The sequence below is a fragment of the Solanum verrucosum genome, unplaced genomic scaffold, assembly GCF_900185275.1.
Source record: "Solanum verrucosum unplaced genomic scaffold, falcon-dt-bn FXZP01000275.1, whole genome shotgun sequence".
Taxonomy (NCBI): Eukaryota; Viridiplantae; Streptophyta; class Magnoliopsida; order Solanales; family Solanaceae; genus Solanum; species Solanum verrucosum.
Genome location: NW_026020738.1, coordinates 697,813 through 719,043, shown reverse-complemented (window position 1 = coordinate 719,043; position 21,231 = coordinate 697,813). Strand labels below are relative to the sequence as shown.

The following is a 21,231-nucleotide window of genomic DNA, read 5'->3' as shown; positions in this document are numbered from 1 at the left end:
GAGAATATGAGTCAGTGGTGGGATGAAACCATTTTCTAACGGGGAGGCGCGGCAAGACGAAGTATATGAGATAATAATTCATCAATTGTGGGAACAATAGGATTAACTAAAATTTGGTCACGCATTGAATCATGGTGAGTAGAATGTCCAACAAGTGTAAGAACTAGAAACAACGTTTGTCTATGCTTTTGTTGTTTTGTCCTTGCTTTTGTTGTTTTGTCCTCGTCCATATCGACTAGCATCAACGTTTCAAATTCCTCCATGACTGCCTATACCTATCCCTAGTAAGTAGACATATCGAATTCTTGTTTCTTTAAGTTGATAATTTGAGATATCACATCATAGAAACGAGATATGTCATTAATGTAAAAGGACGAGCCTTTTTCCAAACTAAATAACATGTTTTGGAATGGGCGAAACAAGGGCATCAACTTGGAATCAATAAATTGTTGTATGAGACTATAATTGAGCGGCAACCTTCTCCCATTGTACTTTGACTTTTGCATCTTCCTCACTAGCCTTTGCCTTTTCATCTTACCACACAAACATTGATCGTTAAGTGGTCTTGGACACCCTGACCCCTATACCACAACTCAATCAAGGGAGCCCAAGCTAAATGGTTTAAGCTTCCCCTTAATGGTTTTGAAGTGTTCATAGGGCTTGAATTTATAATTTCCGTAATTAAGGAGCCTAAAATATCAACTCCTGATAGACATCTTGTGAAATCAAAATTTTGTAAAAATATAAATTGTTGCCGAAATCTGAAAAAACTTGTTGATGTTGCCAGAAAATCAAATCTGAACGCTGGAAAGTGGTCAAAACCAGAATTTTTTTTATATGGGTAGGGTTAGAATGATGGGGAGACCCTACTGGAAAAAAATCCACCGAAAAAAAACCCGAAAACATTGTTGAAGTCGTTGGAATAGTTTCCTCGTCGAAACTTGAAGAAAAATATATGGTTAGGGTTGGACTTGGCAGGTGTCCTGATTGGAGAACAAAATATCTCAAAAAAGTGGTTGTAAAGACGCTCACGCACCGACACATGGTGTAGATCTTGCTGGAAAAGGCTGCTTCTGACAATGCGTGAAAGGTTTTCTGTCGGTGGAATTTTGTGGGTTATGGTCGCGAGAGGTTGGGGGACCCTGTGGTGGTGTTAATTTTCACTCAACACTGTGTTGACACTAAACAACCGTAGAAAGTTGTTGGAATTTGACGCACAGTGGGAGTTTTAACCTAATTTTCCTTCACCAGATTCTTACCAATGCTTTGATAACATGTGAGAAATATAAGAGAAAAATATTATTAAATTATATATCTACATTATAACACTGGAATCCTATTTATAGACATTATATTACAATTCTTTTTCAAGCATGATTCTATATACTATTCCTGTTTCTATTCCTCGATATCGGTAAAATATGTTGCAAAATTGTGCTCACTCTATTCCAATTTATGTGACGTTCTTTCCTTTTTAATCTGTCCCAAAAAGGACACCTTCCTATATTTAGTAGCAATTTAACTTTAAACTCTCCATTTTACCTTTAATAAGATGACTTACAACCACACAAATATCTATGGCTTATTTTATACCACAAGTTTCAAAAGTCTTTCTTTCTTTCATAAGCTTCGTGCTCAGTCAAACACCTTCATGAAATTGGAGGGAATAATATCTTAACACAACATAAGTTGTAGAAAACGATACTCACTTCGTCCCAATTTATATGACATTGTTTGACTAAGCACAAAGTTAAGAAAGAAACGAAGACTTGAAATTTGTGGTCTAAAACAAATCTAAACATTTGTATGACTATAAGTTATTTCTTTGAGGGTAAAAGAGGAATTTAAGTTGTTTCAAGGAAAATATGCCACGTAAATTGAGGCGGAGAGAGTATCTTCTTGTAAGGTTTTTTTACTTTTTGGCGTACTTTTGTATACAAGTGTTTTTTCGCCCATTGTTAAATCTTATTAATTGATCAAACAACAAAAGGGCATCACACTAGTATGGGTCGTTTGGTTTGAGTATAAAAGGAATTAATTCCAGTATAAAATCTCGCATAAGATAATAGAGTGTTTGGTTGAAATATATGAATAATTTTCAATATAAAATTCCTCTCAAGATAATATAGTGTTTGGTTGGCGGTACTAAATAAAATAATACTGCATTTAATTATGTGAGAATTTATGTATAATTTTATTCATGATAGAATGTGAAATAAGAATACGTGTAATAGTAATGTAGATACTAAATTATCTAAAGACAAATATTATTATAGAGTAATTAATTGATGTATAAATTTTTCTTAAGTATTAATCACCGTATACCAATTTCTTCATTATATTCATGATAAGAATACGAAATAAGAATATGTGTAATAGTAATGCTTATGCTAAATTATCTAAAGACAAATATTATTATAGAGTAATTAATTGATGTATACAATTTTCTTAAGTATTAATCACTGTATACCAATTTCTTCATTATAAATCATAACATAAACAATTTGTAATTCCTGCATAACTTTCTTCTGATCTAAACGACCCAAAAGTATAAACAACAACAACATACCCTATGTATCACAAGTGGGGTTTGGGGAGGGTAGAGTGTGCAAACCTTACCACTACCTTTTGAGGTAAAGAAGGTGTTTCTCATAGACCCTCAACTCAAGAAAAACATTTCAAAACAGGTTTGAAAACTACAAGGTGAAACTCCTCCACACCTATTCTCCGAGTGTGAATGGATTATTGCAGTTCGACATGGTCTGGCAATCTGGGCAGAGGTCCAAATGGTTCAGAAGGATATCCCACAAAGTCTGAAATGGCTGAAACGAAGGAAATGGAAGCAAATACAAAAGGAAGTTTTGGTGGCAATATGGGGGGCAATGATCTATCACACATGGAAAGCCAGAGATTGGAAGATTTTTCGAAGCATAGATGTGAGTACGAGTTTTGCAATTGTACAGATACAGAAAGAAGTGAGAGCTCGAATAGCCATTCTCCAGAACACAAGGGGTGCCGCGGGGTGTCAGATTCTGCTGAGAAGACTAACTAGAGAGTAAATAGTTTAGATAAAAAGAATGAATTTGTTTGTATTAGGTAAGAGCTTATTTTTTATTTTCCTGGAATAGTTTTGCTTGAGACCAGGATAGTCCTAAACCTCTTCTTGGTGGTGGTTGGGACAAGAGGTGTTCTTTAGGTTGTAAATTTGAAGTTTTCATGTTGGAGTAATGGTAGTAGTTCACAGTTATTACCCAAAAAAAAAAACTACAAGGTGAAAGAAGCTATGGAAAATACTAAACAAAATGATGTGATTTTCTACAAACGACACCCAATCTTCTATATTTAAAGGAACGCGAGGTAGTCTTTAAATATCTCAATGGAGTCACCTCAGCATCACACATTATGAATGTGTCATTCCCGAAAAGCGCTTGATCCAGTTATAAGAAGCAGCCTTATATACATCCCAGCTAAGGGTTTCATAACTAGTATAATTAAGAAAGAATAGATAAGGTCTCCCTGCTTAAGACCTTTATGGGCTAGGAAGAAGCCCTCTGGTGGCCCATTGGTAATAACAGAAAAATTCGAAGTAAAACTACATAAATGTACCCATTTAATCATCTTTCACCAATATGTCCTTCAACAAGTTTAGTAGAAATGACCTATTAACATTGTACCATAGTCGGACACTTTCTTATATCAAGCTTACACATTAAAACAGGACTGCTTTGACTCCTTCTAGCATTTATACATTCGGTGCAATCAGGATATACCACTATCTGTTTGCCCTTTACAAATGCCATGTGATTTTGTGTATTTCTTCTACTAATTTGGTAATCACTACCTTTGACCTTTTGCTGAAAAGCTTAGAATAAAAGCACCTAACTAAGCTGATAGGCTTGTAGTCTCTTTTGTCCAAAGGATATTCTCTTAAGGATCAATCCAATACATCATGCATGTAAGCTTTTTTCCAAATCTGACATAATAATGAAAACACTCAAATTGCTTTCTTAACTTCTAATTTTACTCTTGGCAACAGTTTTCTATAAAAGCCATATTAAAACCATGTTATGCTGGAGCTAACATTATTTTTGCTGTTGTTATTATTTGCATCTTCTTGGTGCCTAATAATGATATATCTTACTTCATAAGAAAAAGCCATATTAAAACCATCCTATTCATAACAATTCCCTTCGCAACTTCTAATTGTCTGTACCACTTCCTCTTAAGTGAAGGGCCATTTGCAACCATGTTTTTTCCTCTTTTGATTTTTGGAGACATTTACCTTGATAGAAGGCCCACAGCTTTCTGGTTCACTGTAAAGTTATTGGTAAGACTTGAGAATTTCATCTATAATTTTGTCTTGATTATCCTTAATAATTTCCCTTGCAACCTTTAACTTGTCAATCTGGCTGTATCTCTTGTGTGAGGTTGGAAAACCTGTGAAGTGCTTTAGTCATAAACTTCTTAACTTTTGTCACTAGGATATCTTCTCCATTTTGGCTATCTCCTGCAATTTCATTGAGGTTGGAGCCTTCTCTGTCATTTTTTGTTCAGTTTAATATTTCTGCACTCTATTGAATTTCCTACATTCTTAGCCTTTCCAGTAAATCACTCTTTTTTTTCTTTCTATGTTACCGAATTGTTCACATTTCAATCTGGCGCTTTTGCTTCTACATTTTAAGCTTTTATGGCCAAAGCACAATCAGGACTCCCACTGACTTCCTGCCATCCTTTGACTATATCCGTGAAACCCACAATTTCCTTCTTTGAAATAAGATCCCCTTTTATCCTACTGCCTACATACCAATTCAGTAGGATGATCTGAGAGTATTTGAGGCAGGACAGATGGTTTGATAATACTGGATCCATCATTGTGTTCATTCAAATAGAGAGACCTGTCAGAACAAGAAGTTTTTGAGAAAAGCTTTAACGCAACATTCATTGCCTCATACCAAAGAAGAAAGGAGCAAATTAGCCAAGAGATTTCAGACCTATAAGCCTGATAGGTAGCATGTACAAACTACTCTCCAAAGTACTGACTGAGAGGCTGAAAGGAGTGATAGGGAAATTGGTTGATGCCCAACAGATGACATTTATTAAAGGTAGACAGATCATGGATGCTGTGTTGATTGCTAATGAAGCTGTAGATTCCAGAATCAAACGGAAGAAACTTGGTATAATATGCAAGCTGGACCTAAGAAAGCATATGATCATGTCAACTGGAGGTATCTACTGAAGATGTTGGAAAGAATGGGCTTCGGACATAAATGGTTGAGATGGATAAAGTATTGTATTTCAACTGTCAAGTTTTCCGTGCTTATTAATGGAGCCCCTACAGGATTTTACAATACTCAGAGAGGTCTCAGGCAAGGTGACCCTTTGTCACCTTTTTTGTTTTTAATCACTATGGAGGGGCTGCATAGTATGATCGAAACAACAAACAACAGAGCCTGGTTGAAAGGTTTTGATGTTGCCAGAGAGGGTGGCGACAGTTTGGAGTTGACACACCTACAGTGTGCAGATGATACCCTAATTTTTTGTGATGATGAGGAACAACAACTAAAATATGTGAGGGTTATACTGATTCTGTTTGAAGGAATGACTGGACTACATATCAACTGGAGAAAGAGCTTAGTGTATCCAATCAGTACAGTCACAAATATGAACTACCTAGCAGCAATCCTTAGTGGGGAAATTGATACTCTGCCAACAACTTACTTGAGCATGCTTCTAGGTGGAAAATTCAATTCTGTTGAGATATGGAATGGTATGCTGGAGAAGTGTGAAAAGAAATTGGCTAGATGGAAAACTCAATATCTGTCCTTTGGAGGCAGACTGACTCTCATCAATTCAGTCCTAGATGTCTTGCCAACTTACATGATGACCTTGTTCCCAATACCAGCAGGAGTCATCAGGAGATTGGACAGTATCAGGAGAAAATTTCTATGGCATGGCAACAAGGAGAGGAAAGGCTTCCATTTGGTGAAGTGGAAAGTAGTGATAGCTGGCAAGAAGGTAGGGGGTATGGGGATAAAGAACCTGAAGGTGCAGAGTAAAGCTCTCAGAATGAAATGGTTGTGGAAGTTTGCCAATGAAAATCAAATGCTATGGAAAAGGGTAATAAATGCAAAGTATGAAGGTGAAGATATGTGGATGACCAAAGAAGTGACTACACCTGATGGAGTGAGTTTGTAGAGATCAATAAGAGACATGTTGGATGAAGTTAAGAGTAATGCAAAGATCAAAGTTGTAGATGAAAACAAGACAAGATTTTGGAAAGATGAGTGGCATGAAACGGGAAACCTAGAAGTACTTTTCCCTGACATAATACATTATAGTTCTGGGACAACAAAGTACTATAGCAGAGTTATGGACAAATTAGGAGTGGAGCTTTAATTTCAGAAGACAATTCAAAGACTGAGAAATAGCGAGAGTTGCAGAATTTCTCAACACTGTGGAAGCTTTTAATGGGATGCAAACAGGGAAAGATGTTTTGTGGTGGAAGGGAAATAGCAGAGGGGAGTTCAAAGTTAACTCAACCTACAAGTTGATGGATCAGACAAACCCACAAACATACTGTTGGCCATGGAAACAAATATGGAGAAGCAGAATACCTCATAAAATCTCATGCTTCATATGGTTATTGGCCAAAGAAGCTGCTCCGACTCAAGATAACTTGAAGAAAAGAGGGATAACCTTATGCTCTAGTTGTTTCCTTTGTGGGGAGGCATTAGAGACAGGGAACCATCTGTATACCTTACAACTATGGATGATTTTTTTGAACCTCAAAAGCATCTCCTGGACCATGCCTAGGAAGGTCTCAGAGGCTTTGAAGAGCTGGGAGGCAGCATGGGTGAATGCAAAGGACAGGAACAAATGGAGAATTATCCCTGCTAGTATATAGTGGACTATTTGGAAAGAAAGGAATTCTAGGTGTTTTGAGAGCATAGAGAATGATGTCCAGAAAATCAAGTTTAACTGCATCTTATTGTTATGTTTTTGGTGTAATCAATTATACTCCAGTGACATTCTATCAGTAATTGATGTTCTAGACTCAATATAGACTGAAAACAGTGGAAAAGGAGACATCTGTATATATGGTTTCAGTACAACCCATGTACTGTTTTGTGATATAATACAAAGTTACCTATTTGAAAAAAAATAGAGAGACCTGTCAGTCCTTGATGCAGCTCCCCAATCATCACTTTTCACCTGTGAACATGTACGAAAACAAGCCCGCCTCAAGGTCAGGAAAAAGTAGTGCTTTAGAGTAGGCTTGAAGGTGTTTTCAATTAAATTATTGCCATGTTGATGTGTCCCATAAGGCTAGATGAGAATGTAAGGGATGATGTTCATTGTGATCTGACTATGTGCTCCTTAATCGCAATATATGAATTTTGTGTTGGGTAGTTGTGAAAATTGATCCACTTTCTTATAAGTATATTCTTAGATCACATTCCACATTTTTTGTGTCATAAAATAAGTCAACATTAGCACTAGGAAAAGAGGGGGCTTCTTTGGTTAGGCTTATTTCAATTATAGCCATTTTGTTGTCCATAAAGGATACAGGAGAAAGCAGGGAGGGTGAGTGTCCATTGTGGAGCCTTTTGTACGTCTCTCCTTAAGGAATAGTGATACCTTTTCTCTTACTTGACCTATTACCTTTCCTAATTGAATTCTCATTATGACCTTGTGTGCTAACTGCTAACTGGGAAAGCATCTTCTATCATCTAATTGATTCTACCTTTTCATGGGCACTTTTTTGATTGATAATGTTATGAGTATTATTGGTGTATGCCAGCAAAATGAAAATTCAGAGGGTAGAACATCAACGGAACCATTGCAGATTTTAAAAATGACTAAAGAAAGTCAATCATGTCTTCGACCTGTAACAAATTTCATGGGCGTTTTGAACATGTTATCGTGTTCTTTCATGAATTTGTTACCTCAAACTCCCTATACGTCAATGGCTATCATTTCTTTCGGCCTTTGCTTATTTTTGTTATCCCTTTGCATAGGGCTGACATGGATTTTGCCTATGGTGGTGAAGATCCTGCAATACTGCAGCTGCAGAAATGGGGGTCCTCGCGAGTCCAAGTCAACCTGTCAGACTTTTGTGAAGGTTTTATTTCTCCGAGACGGGAGTTATTGTTGCTACTTTCATATCATCGTGAAGCTTTGCTTCTTCCATTGGGTAAATGTGAATATAATCAACTTACCTGTCACTTCAGCAATGTAGATTGTACATTCACCTCTAATAGATTCCTGTTCTTTGCAGGTAAAAGTACTAAGGATCCACAAAGCTATAAAAATCTCCAGAATCATGATGCTTCGTTTCCCTGCTCACTGGAGCGCATGTTTCCTGGTAAAACAGAGTTGGGGGATGATTGTGAGAGTACTTCACAGTCCATTGAGGCGGAGACATGTAACATAAAAACAGAGGCAGTTGATTTTACTGGACCTATCTCTTTCCCTTCTATTTCTGATGTAAGCACAGTGGCTTGGGGTAGGTGTGAAGATTTATGTAGTCAGCATGACAATGTTCCTTTCAACGAACTGCTTTTTGTGTTAGGCAGTGAGGGGGTAACTGTCCATGCTTTTTGCCAATCCTATATGATGAGTGAGTTCATAACACCCACAGAACAAGATGATGTAGGTCAAGGGTTATGGGTGGAGTGGGGGCCTTCAACAGCCTCAGCTCAACTATCGGGAACTGTGTGTGACTCCACCATGCAGTCCAATGACTCCCTGGATGTCAGTGATATGAGCTGGTCTAGTGTAACTGGGGGAAGAGCGAATAGTTGTTCTATGGAGGGTCAAAAGGAGGTTTCATCTGAGAGTTTTGGAGTGAAGAGATGGTTGCATACTTATTTGACTAAAGTTGAAACAATGAAGTCTGATGGAACAGTGTATACAAAGTTCCCAGATAAATCGTCAGTTCCTTCATCTGCTTCAATTGTCTCATTTAGTAATTTTCTCAGTTGTCCGCAGCTATTGGAATTTCTATCTGATGGTTGTCCTATATCACATGACAAACAGAATAGTAATATCTCAGCTGAAGATCATGCAGACAGTACATCTACAGATTCCATACAGATGTCTCCTGATGCTCTAGTTGGTCAGCTGAGCAGTTCTTACAAATGTTTCAGAGTGTTCTCTAATGATGCGCAATGCTTGGTTGGGTTTGCCTTAAATACAAAGAAAGATGTTCAAATTGAAAGCACAAATATAGATGATGGAACAGGCTGTAAAGTTTTCGTTGCAGTGGCCAGGTTAATTAATTGGGGAATGCAGTGGGTTTGCTCGGTGACAGTGGGAAAATGCCTCGAGGGCAGGCCAGCAATTGAGTGGCCAGAGTTCAAATTTTCTCATGCTTTTCTTATTTCTCTTAATGTTTCTGGCTTAGTCTCCATTTACATTGCATTAACCGGTGAACATATAGCATCTTTAGATGTGTTAAATATTTGTGGAGTTTCTCCTTCCTTAGTATCTCAAGAACAAAAGTATTCATCGTCAAAGATCAGAGAAAGTTGTATTGAAGAGAAGAAATGTGGTCAGCTCATCAATCAAGCGGGAGATTTTGTTGGTAGAAGAAGGTTCAAACGGCTTCTTGTTATTTCCCATTCTTTGACATTTTGTGTGATCGATGAATATGGTTTAACATATGTAATACATGTGGATGACCATATCCCACAGAAGTATTGTTCACTTGAGAAATTACACCCTCAACAATTGAGTGATGGAATGCTGGTTGCTTGGGCGGCAGGTGCCGCTGAAATTGGCTATCAAAGGGTCTTATCCAATTTTTTCGGTGGGAAGGAACAAAGAAAATCATCCATTATTAGAGAGTCTTCTTTCGCTGATAATACACACGAGGAAAGGAAGTATGGCTCATATGGAAGTAGCCTATCTGATGCTCTTGATGTAAATAAGAACAGGATTTTTGGTAGTAGATTATGGTCATGCCATAGTAGAAAAGTTTTCCTTGCTACAGATGGATCTAAAGAAGACGGCGTTGTTTGTTTTTCTCCTTTTGGGATCACTCGGTTAGTGAAGGGAAAATGTTCTGGGGAAAATGGGAAGTGTCGACTTGTTCATTCCAGTTTAAATGTGAACATGACAATAAATGATGACACCAGCTATAACATCCAAGGTTGGGATGCCATAGTGGACGAAGCTATAGGTTGTAGTTTTCAGGGTTGTTTGTATTTGGTCACAAAGGACGGTATTGCTGTAGTTCTGCCTCGTCTTTCTCTTCCTTCAAATTTCTATCCGGTTGAAGCAATTGGATACCGGCAATCTTGTTATAGTGCTGGTTCAAAGTATGGAGTCCATAAGCTTCATGAGTTTGAAAGCAAAAAAAGACCTTTTTCTCCATGGAAAGTGGAGGTGTTGGATAAAGCTCTCTTGTATGAAGGGCCTGAAGTGGCAGATAAATTATGCTTAGAAAATGGTAATTCCTTGAAGCTGAAATACACTCTTTTACTAGCCTTCACATGTTTGCTCCCTCATGAAGTTAAATGCTTCCAGATTTACAGATAAATATGTCTTCTTAGGGTCGTTTGGTATGCAGTAAAGAAGCAACTTATTCATGTATTAATTTATGTAAAAGTTATGCAATGTTTGGTAGCTAGTTAGGAAATAAGTTAATTCATTTATAAAATTAATACGACATTTGGTTTGCAATTTAGCAACCCGCATAACTAATACATGTATAAGTTATGAGGGAATTGGTGTATTATCTTATGGCGGAGTAGGAGATGGAATAACTAATACATGCATAATACTAACAAGCTACCAAACGATCCCTTAGAGTTTGTTTGGCCAATTGTCAGTGTCCTACTTTGTACTTTGCTCTACTTGATTTTTACAGTTTGTGCACATGCTTTAGTTGTTAATTTATGAATCAGGAATACTGCTGTTGTCTTTAGTAAAATCGAAAATTTGAAATATCGTTGATTTTGGTCCAACAAGAACAGTCGATTTTGGCTTAGAACCTTTTTTCTTCATTGGCGAAGAAGAATATCATGATATGCAGGAAGTGTGATGTCTTTTTGCAAAATTGTGCAGGATGGGACTTGAGTGTTACATGGATTCGGAACTTGCAGCTGGCACTGGAATACCTAAAATTCGAGGAGATTGAAAAGTAAGTTTGATTTGCTTGTTTTGAGACTTATTAGTAGAGTGGCTATATAAATGAGTGGCATGTGGAAGTAAAGGTCAGAGCATTTTAACTTAGGTGGTACTTCTACTGGGATATACAAATGAGTTTACTTCAAAAAGTTTTACTGTGAAGATCCTTATCCCTCTGCCTTGTTTGCTCTTATTTGTTGTACCTGAGTCTAAAAGGAAGCTGAGAATCTTTTCAGGGTTTTGTAATTTATGTTACGCAATATGCTAGGAAATCAGAGAGCTTTACCTAGTCTGTAGTCTGTACATTATTTTTACCTAAAACATATTTTTGAGGACTAGATATTGTCTGCAAATTTCTCTACCACTTTTAGATTTTTAAACAACAGTTGTTGTTCTACTTCTGGCTATTGTCTCCAATTGAACAGTTTGAGAAACTCTTCGGGTCAAAATGGGAATGCGCATCACCTACTCATTTGCAAAATGGTATTTGACTAGTCCCCCAAGTTTTTTTTTGAGAATGGTAAAGTTGTATTCATCAGCAATGAGGGTATGTTGGCAACCAAACAAAAAATTCCCAGGCAAGTAGTCATGATTACACAGAGCCTAGGAAATCTACTAATTGATCTACTTCATATATGCCCTCTTCTTTACACCAAAACTATAGAGTATTAGTCCCCAAGTTTATTAGTGTTCAAGAGATAATTAAATAAAAATTAAAATGTGTTGTCTTCCTTAAGCTTTTAGATGAGATGGTGATACATGTTATATCAGAGCCTATGGTTCAACAGGACGAGTATGGAGATGTTAAGTTGATGGCTTAGGACTCAGTTTTTTTGCCTTTGCGGAGCTTGGAGATGCACACCCAAAAGAAGCTCACATATGGGCTTCACTGGCCACTCAGATAATGTGGGTGGTATTCATTAAATTTCCCGATTAGCCCATGAGGCGAAGGGCCATATGAAACTTAGTTCAAGGGGCTTGTTAGTGGGGTGTGTAGAACTTAGTTTGAGGGGGAGATTATTGAACATAAAGCCCTACATTCCATATTGGTAGCTGAGAAAAAAAGGGAAGTTGCATATAAGGTGTAGGACTACTCCTAATGGTGTGAGGCCTTTGGATGAAAGACCGTAGGACATCACCTTCCTCAATGCAAAGGAAAACTAGGAGCATGGAGGTGATGAAAGCATTCCCACTTTCGCCGGCTAACAGAATGGATCAATACAAGGGAGACTGGCCGTGAAGTCTAAACTAGCTATCAGCTGACCTAGCAAACGAAGACTAGTCTTCTTATCGAGCTAGGCATGTGGTACTTATCTTAGAGTCGGCAGAGGTCCTGGCTTCGAGTCTCACCGCCATCCATTGTCAAAAGAATCTCTGCGTACTTTCCCTTGAAAAAGAATCAGGCATGCACGTGAGTGACTTGTTGTAGAGATAATTAAGTAAAAAGATCTTCGGGTGTTTAATAGTGCTTTGCTAGGGAAGTGGCTTTGTAGATTTGGATTAGAGGAAACATTCATTAAGGAGAAAGGTGATAGTGAAAACATATGCGAGTTATGGAAGAGGGTGGAACTCTAGAAACATTACTACTCCTTTTGGGTGTGGTCTTTGGAAAAATATCTTGAAGGGGTGTGAGAAATTTAGTGGTAACATATCTTTCAAGGTAGGGGATGAGAGTAGAAATTGTTTTTGGGTGCACAGGTGGTGTGGGGATAACACTTCGAGAGCCACATATCCAACATTCATAGTCTTTCATGCCAAAAGAAGGTGACAGTCCAACAAATACAAAAGAACAAGAAGGAAATGCTCTTTGGGATCTTCAATTTAGGAGAAATCTTCAGGATTGGGAGTTTAAGAGGAATTGCAAAACTTGCTTGAGATGCTCTTCAAACAAACTCTATCCTTTGAAATTTAGTATTCTTAGAGATGGAAGTTAGGGAATGGTGGTTGTTTCTCAGTGAAGTTCCATTATGACAAGATGCTCACGAGAGATAGAGACAATTTTCCTGCACGATGCTGTTTGGATTTCCTGGGCGCCAAGAAAGATTTTTCTTTATATGGCTGTCGACTAGAGGAAAAAATTTGATGGCAGAAAATTTGAAGAAAAGGAGGATCACCTATATTAATTTGTGCTTTATATGCAGAAACTCGGGTGAGGATGTGGATCACCTTCTACTACATTGTTAGGTTGCTTCAAGGTTATGGTGAGTGATTTTGAGATCGTTTTGACTACCGTGGACTATGACGGGATGATAAAGGACACTTTGTTTAGTTAGGCTTTTAGAAGATGCAAGAGAAGGTGCATGGCATAGGGCATAGGGCATTGCTTCATTAGTTCTTATGTGGGTAGTGCGGAGAGAAAGAAATATAATTTTTTTAAGGAATTGAACATGATTTTGTACATTTGAAGAATAACCTTTTATCCCTCATATAATTATTGGTGCACTGATGAGATTGCTATTTATACGGATGAATGGGTGTCCACGGTAAAAGAACCATTTGTATTTTTTAGGTTTTTTTTTTTTGGTATACTACATGTAAACGGGAGTTTTCCCCTTTTATTAGTGGAATTATTCTTTACTTGATCAAAAAAATAATTACTGGAATTCTTTAATTTTTTTTCCAGTTTTTTTTTATTTTAAAATAATTAAGTAAAAACCAAATGTGTTTTCTATAACAACTTAAGCATTTAGATGAGATGATAACACCCTATTGTTGATTGTGTTAATTATTTAACATGATTTTAGGAGACTTTATTTTTCCTTTTCCTAGCATAATCTTACATCTTACATATATAAAAGAGAATCCTAGGCCCGCCTACGTGGCGCCCTTAAAATTCAGGAATTCACTTTTATGTTTTTCTTCGTACTTTTAGGTTTTTCACCCCTATTCTGTTTTTACCTTTAAACCTGTTTCTTCAACTCTTGCGTCCCTTCGGTTGCGTCTCTTCAGGAACTACTTATAAAAACTAGACAAATCATACCCATTGTTGGATCTTTTTCTTCGTGACAAATTTCATCCCTAATTTCTGTGGAACTTCATCATTTCCTTGGAAGTCTACTTTGGATCTTTACCAAAAAAATAAGAGTAAATTTTAGAAATAGCAAACATAAAAATCATATTAGCGCTCTATAGCTACAATTTTTCTATTTGCGCTCCATAGCCAAATTATGTTTGCTATGGAGCATCTGATTTGTATATATCGTGGCAGATTTGTATAAAAATTGCGGCGATTTGTATGAAAATTGTGTTTGTATATGTATATGTTCTCTGTGTTAGGCTAGAGTGGCGAGCGAGATTGGGAGAGAGGAGAGAGGCGAGCGAGAGAGGTCAGAGAGTGGAGAGAGGTGAATTGTATATGTATATCGGTTAGATAATTGTATATATGTAACTACTATGTATATGTATCAATGATTGTGTTTGTATATCTGCATAAAATTTGAATTCGTATACAATTGAATCGAGTTAAAACATTTGTATTTGTATATCAAATCTCTCTCTCGCTTTATACAAACACAAATTATACATTGTGTTTTTCTATAATTTGTGTTTGTATGAAGCGAGGGAGAGAGAAAGGCAAGAGAGAACTGGGCAGGGGAAGATTTGTATTTGTATATTTATAAGTGTATAGGACGGAGAGATATGTATTTGTATTTGTATATATAGTCTCTCTCGCTTTATACAAACACAAACACAAATTATATATACAAATAATTGAGTACGAGGCGCCCTTAGAATTCAGGAAGGGCGCCCTAAAAGTACGAAGAAAAACATAAAAGTAAATTCTTGAATTCTAAGGGCGCCATGTAGGCGGGACTAAGATTCTCTTTTTTTTTTGAAATTAAAAAAAAAAAAAAAAAGAGAATCTTAGTCCCGCCTACATGGCGCCCTTAGAATCATAGGCCACCAAATTGAGTATCTTATACTTTGCATGCACATGTACAAAACAATAGAGGAAGTGATAATTGACTAATCTATGAAAAAACATTCAATATTGAAAAGCCAATTATATCAAAGAACAATTATTATAATTGAAAATAAGATAAAATTCATTAAAGAGTAAATTTTTTACAATCTTTCAAGTTCTTAATATATGTGACAGTACCAAATTTCTAATATTAGAAAATGATTATTCATTATTCATAATCTTAATGAGGTCATGGATTACCGTGCGAAGCGCGGGTAGGTTATCTAGTTATAGGAATAAATAACAACATACCAGTGTTATCCACAAGTTGGGTTTGTGCCACTCTTAAGAAAGTCCAGTTATGAGTTGATTGAGTGACAAAGGGGTAGCAGAAAAGTAAATTTACTAATTAATGGAACACTACCCTAAATATAAGAAACCTGGTACTTTAGCTATCCTGAATTATATTCAACGTGTTGATTTATCTAACTTTTCTTTATGATATGTAAAGTCAAAAGAAAGGTAATAGTGAGGAGGGCATGTTACTGGCTAAGGCGCCAAGACTAATAGGTGCCGAAACTATTAACTTTGGCGCACTCATTTGGATCATCTGTACAGGAGGGATAGAGACTGAATAAAACTAAAAGAAAAAACTTAGCTAATTACCTTGAAACTCCATAAGGTATTAAGAAACAATACTGCTTGATGGCTCAGATTTGTCCAACAAGATTATCGGATAAACGAAACTGGATGTGAATTGGATTTGGTTTACAGTCATTTCATCTCTAAAATATCAGTTCTAGGTTTGTCTCTGGAAGACTTTTAGAGACATCGCATGGAATAAAATCTTATGTTTGTTTATTTATGGACAGGTCTTTAGAAATGCTTGCTCATGTCAATTTGGCTGAAGAAGGCATCTTGAGGATGCTCCTTGCTGTTGTTTATCTGATGTCCTGCAAAGTTGGTAATGATTACGAGGTCTCTTCTGCATCAAGGTATGCAATTTTCTAGGTGTGTTACTTTAAAATTTTGTGCTATGGTTACTTAATTCTCTCATCTGTGAATTCGATAATTATCATTTCTTTCCAGCGTTGCTAGATGGGTTCTCTGCCTGTGTTGTCAATGGTGAAAAACGTCAAAGTTTGCTCGGCCTTTAAGTGAATGTGAAATTAAATCATGTGCTTTATGAAAAAGGGTCAAATGAAAAAGCTTAATACTCAGTAATAATGACACAACAACAATTTATAAACAATAGAATTAGAAAAATATCTACGATAAATTCATCCTAAAAAAACACCTACGATAAATGAAAATCATAAGGGTATATATTATGTTTTGCATGGACAGCCCTACATAAGGCATGTTTAACACAAGACAACCTTAGGAAAAAGGGCATCATTCTCATCAACAGATGTCTTTTCTGTAAACAAGACAATGAAAGTGTCAACCATCTTTTTTTGCACTTCCCCACAACAGTCGACATATGGCATTTCTTCTTCTCATTGTTTGGCCTCCAATGGGTTTATGCCCCTCTCCATCAAAGATGCTTATGCTAGCTGGATATGCAGGAGAGTTGACAACACCATCAAAAGTACTTGGAGGATGATCCCAACACTAATTTTTTGGAGCATTTGGAAAGAGAGAAACTGCAGATGTTTTGATGGAATATCAACTCCCATAAGCACCATTAAGACTAGGTGTTTAGTTAGTCTCTATAATTGGAACCTTCTCTCCCCTGTAAACAGTATGGAATTTTTTTTTGGATTTTGTTAGCTCCTTAACTCTAGCACAGTAGGGTTTAAGGGGGTTTATCTTTATGGCTGCTTTACAGGTTTTTGCACAGTTAGCTTCATGTTATTTTCATGTTTGAAGCAACTTTATTTTTAGTTGTAACCTTTGCATCTTCTTGATGCCTTTCTAATGCAATTTAATTACTTCACCAAAAAAAAAAAAAATACCTTTTATATATTCTCAAAAAATAAACGGACCTTTTATATTTCTAACTCAGCCCAACTAGCTCGGGGTTGAGGCATACTAAATAGTAGTAGTTGTTTTATTTCTCATTCATATGTAAAGATGCAAATATTAAGTTATTAACTTGTTTTCTCTTGCTAATTTCTGATGTTCTACTCTGGTTTCTGAGTCATTACTCAATTTATGTATTACTCTTTAACATTTTGTAAAAAATAATATGTTGCTTTGCTTCAAGAAAAAGACCATGCGCCTCATGCCTTGTTGCCAAATTTAAGAGGCCGCATACGTCCTTGAGATTGTAGCAAGTGAAGGTATCCTTTCAATGGTAGCAAACCATCTTTCCTTTGTTAATAGAAGGAATGGATCTTGGGACTAACTCAACCCCAAAAGCTAGCTCATGAAGGCAAAAAATTACACAAGGTGTCTCCCAAATGTAGTGGTCTAGATTTTTTGTCCCCCATAAGAGAAGTCTTTAAAGAATGACCTTTCTTCCACTTTAAGTAGAGTAAAATTACATTTTTTCCCCTCTACATCTCAAATGTTTTTAAGCAACTCTCCATGCTCAATTGCCTCTCATTTTTTTTTTAATTTCTTTTTAATTTTTCTCATTCTTTTATTTATTATTTTTTCTTCTCTTTTTTGTTTTCTTTTTTCGCAACTTTCTATTTTTTCACCTTTTTTCATTTTTTCCTTTTTTATTTTTCTTTCATTTACTATTTTTTCTTTATTTATTTTTCTTTCATTTATTATTTTTTCTTTTCTCTAATTTTTAGAAGAGTTTTTCTCTCTCTTTTTTTTTTGCCCATGGGGCTTAACTTTTTGTTTGAAAGTCCTTCGCTAATAAGTCTTACCTCTAACTTCTAAGGCAATAGTTATAAAATATAACATAAATCAAGACCTCTTGCCCATGGAGCGTATCTTATTCTTTGGAAGTCCTTTGGCTATGTCTTGCCTATTAAGACGAGAGTTATGGAGCATACGATAAATTAAGACACAAGATGATAGTGCCAAGTCTTGCCCATGGGGTGTGATTTATTCTTTGAAAGGCCTTGGCTAAATCTTGCCTCTAAGGCAAGACTTATAGAGCATCTCATAAGTTAAACATAGTGAAATAGTGTAAAGTGTTCCCCATAAGTTTGACTTAGTGAAAATGGTGTAAATTTTTGTCCATGAGGCACAACCTGTTGTTTGAAAGTCTTTGGGCTAAGTCTTGACTCTAAGGCAAGAGTTATAGAGCATCTCATAAATTAAGACACAATGTGGTAGTGTCAAGTAAATCCCACAAGGGGCAACTTGTTATTTTGAATTTCTTGGTTCTAAGGCTTGCCTCCAAGGTAACAATTATAGAGCATCTCATAAGTTAGACATAGTGAAATAGTGTAAACTATTACCCATTAAGCATCTGTTATTTTTTTAACCCTTGAGATATACTTTGCCTCTAAGGCAAAAGTTATTGTGTTCCCCATAAGTTAGACTTAGTAAAAATGGTGTCCACAAGGCTCAACTTGTTCTTTGAAATTTTTGTGATAAATCTTGCCTCTAAGGCAAGAGTTATAGAGCATCTAATAAATCAAGACATAATATGGTAGTGTCAAGTTTAGCCCATGGGGATTAACTTGTTGTTTGGAAGTTCTTAACTTAGTCATGTGGTTAGTTTATGATGGTTGACTCATTGCTTATTTCTATGGTATGATAGTCAGCTTTGTTGCCTGAATTCACTTAGGTTCTCTTTCTTATGCTTAGATCTTGATACAGGCTTCTTGCTTTAGGAACTAGCTTTGCCACCAAGATGATACGAGAATATGGTTTACTGCAGCATAAGAAAGATGGAATGGAGTCGCAGAAAGCTGGAGGTGTGCAAAATTCTTTTCTTTCTTCAGAGCTGATAGTTAGTAGACCTGGCGGGACAGGAGATCTGGAAAGGCTTCAGAAGATGGCTCACTTTCTAGAGATCATACGGAATCTGCAGTGGCAACTCACATACAAATGCAAAAGGCTAGGCCAGGAATTGGTATTTTGGTCTGGTCCTCCAAAGTTCAATATTATCAGTTGCTTGATGTTGATACATATTCATTTCCTTTATCTCGTATTCTAGGTGGATCAAGGTGAAACTGTAGGTGAGACAGATTTGTCACAGGATGAGTCCAGTATTCTCGATTTTCCTGCTGATATCTTATCTTTGGAGGCTTCAACCAAAAAGGGTCTGATTTCTGCTTCTGAGATGGAGAGAAATAATGGCGAAGACCTTGCTTTGATACCTGTGGATGACACTTCTTCTTTGGACACTTTTAAGGAACCATATTTAATATCTGAAGAAAAAAGAGTTTTTTCTATAGAAAATCCGAAGGATATGATTGCACGGTGGGAGATAGATAATTTGGATGTCAAAACAGTTGTCAAAGATGCTATACTTTCTGGTCGTCTTCCTTTGGCCGTTCTTAAGCTGCATCTTCATCGTTCAAGAGATTTGATGTCAGAGCAGGAAAATCAGGATACATTCAACGAAGTTCGTGAAATTGGAAGAGCTATTGCTTATGACTTGTTTCTGAAGGTAGGTCTTTTCTGATTATTCGTATAAACAGATATTGTATGTCTAATGAGTCAGCTATCATTCATGATCAGGGTGAGACTGGACTTGCTGTAGCAACACTTCAAAAGCTGGGCGAAGATATTGAAACCAGCCTTAAACAGTTAGTTTTCGGTACTGTCCGGAGATCTCTACGGATGCAAATTGTCGAAGTAATGAAAGGACTTGGGTATCTTGGTCCACATGAGTGGCAAATTTTGGAGAGGATCTCACTGATTGAGGTATGTGGAATTATTATTACTTAAAATCCCCTAACTGGCTCTATGAGTCTAGATCGGAGTTGAATTTCAAGCTGACAGTTTGCTTTTGCACGAAGAGGGTTTATCCTTGCAGCAGTTTCTGGAGTACCTTCTCTTGCCGGCACAAAGAGTTCAAGGGAGTATCAAATGGAAATGCAACAGAAGAAATAAAACTGCACTTATTGGCTACCTTAGGGAGAGACCTAGTTATTGCCTGTGGTGAACTTGATGGAGTTGTGTTGGGTTCATGGATGAATGTCAACGAACAACCAATTGCTCCTGAAACCGACAATGATAGTACTCATTCTAGTTACTGGAGTGCTGCTGCATTGTGGTTTGATGTCTGGGATCAGAGAACTGTTGATTGCGTAAGTAACTTTTAACTGATGCTTCCAGAAATTTACTGCTTATCGGAAGGGGTGTCAAATGGGTGGGTTAGGTCAAATTTGTCCCAGTAAAAATGGGTTGAGTCATCCATCCTGCCAAGGTTTGCTTAGGTAATGATGAGTTGGGTAAACTTGGGCTAAAAAGTTGGTCATAAGTAGGGATGGCAATGGGACCGGGCGGGGTATGGCGGGTTTAATACTCTGCAGGTTAAAATTTTCACTCACTCTCCTGCTTTAATCTCCAATCTCTTCTCTGATTTAAGAAGATTGAAGCTCTCAACTATCAGTCTCTTCTCAGATTTTCATGAAAAATTTATCTCTCAATGATTTTTTAAGATTTTCAAAAAATATATCTATATGATATTTTGTAGTCGGAGCCCTTTTTTTTCAGTTCCAAGAATTTATTTTGAATTTTTATAAACCAAATAGATCTCTTTCTGATATATTGCCACATAAAGATCTAGAAACTGCAATCTTTACAGTTTATGCTTCAATGCATTAACAAACTCTTTTTTACATTATTTGACTTTTCCAATTAAAAAATAGTATTCAGTTGTGCTAAGTGCCTCTTGACAGTCACTCAAGAATTTTACATCATCATATGTCTCTTCACATGTAGTGCAGTTATAAAGTATATATATGAACTTTTTAATCACAGAGAATTGTACTAAGGAATTGAAGATAATTTAGACTATAATATAACATGTTTTATTGAGTGCAAATGAGATTTTTTTTTTTGAGTGTATGCTTAATAATGTCAGAATTAAAACTGGTGCATTTTAACTATAGGAAACAGTCTCTCATAACTATAGGAAACAGTCTCTCATAGTATAAAAAAATGCGAAACTTTTATTTTCTAGAAAAATAAAAAGATGGAAAAAAATCTAAGCAGGTGGGTTTTGCGGAGTGGTGCGGGTTGAAAATAAAAAAAAATGCTGTGCAGGGAGACTGGAAATTCTTGTGTGCTAGACTTAACGCCCTGCACCCTCTCCACCCCGCCCCATTACC

The 21,231-nt window shown here is 36.6% G+C and overlaps 2 protein-coding genes across 3 annotated transcripts in view; both read left to right on the top strand.

Moving 5' to 3' along the window:
- Window positions 1-21,231, top strand: part of LOC125812687 (tRNA(His) guanylyltransferase 1-like) — an 81,737-nt gene that overhangs the window by 4,342 nt on the left and 56,164 nt on the right. The gene's annotated exons all lie outside the window — the stretch shown is intronic.
- Window positions 1-21,231, top strand: part of LOC125812685 (uncharacterized) — a 46,628-nt gene that overhangs the window by 4,368 nt on the left and 21,029 nt on the right. Inside the window, exons 2-9 of the mRNA XM_049492175.1 lie at window positions 8,019-8,194; window positions 8,279-10,453; window positions 11,071-11,146; window positions 15,910-16,032; window positions 18,767-19,022; window positions 19,107-19,562; window positions 19,634-19,819; window positions 19,915-20,205. Coding sequence (XP_049348132.1) covers window positions 8,026-8,194; window positions 8,279-10,453; window positions 11,071-11,146; window positions 15,910-16,032; window positions 18,767-19,022; window positions 19,107-19,562; window positions 19,634-19,819; window positions 19,915-20,205 — 3,732 coding nt within the window. The 5' untranslated portion in view covers window positions 8,019-8,025. The remainder of the gene's footprint in view (window positions 1-8,018; window positions 8,195-8,278; window positions 10,454-11,070; window positions 11,147-15,909; window positions 16,033-18,766; window positions 19,023-19,106; window positions 19,563-19,633; window positions 19,820-19,914; window positions 20,206-21,231) is intronic.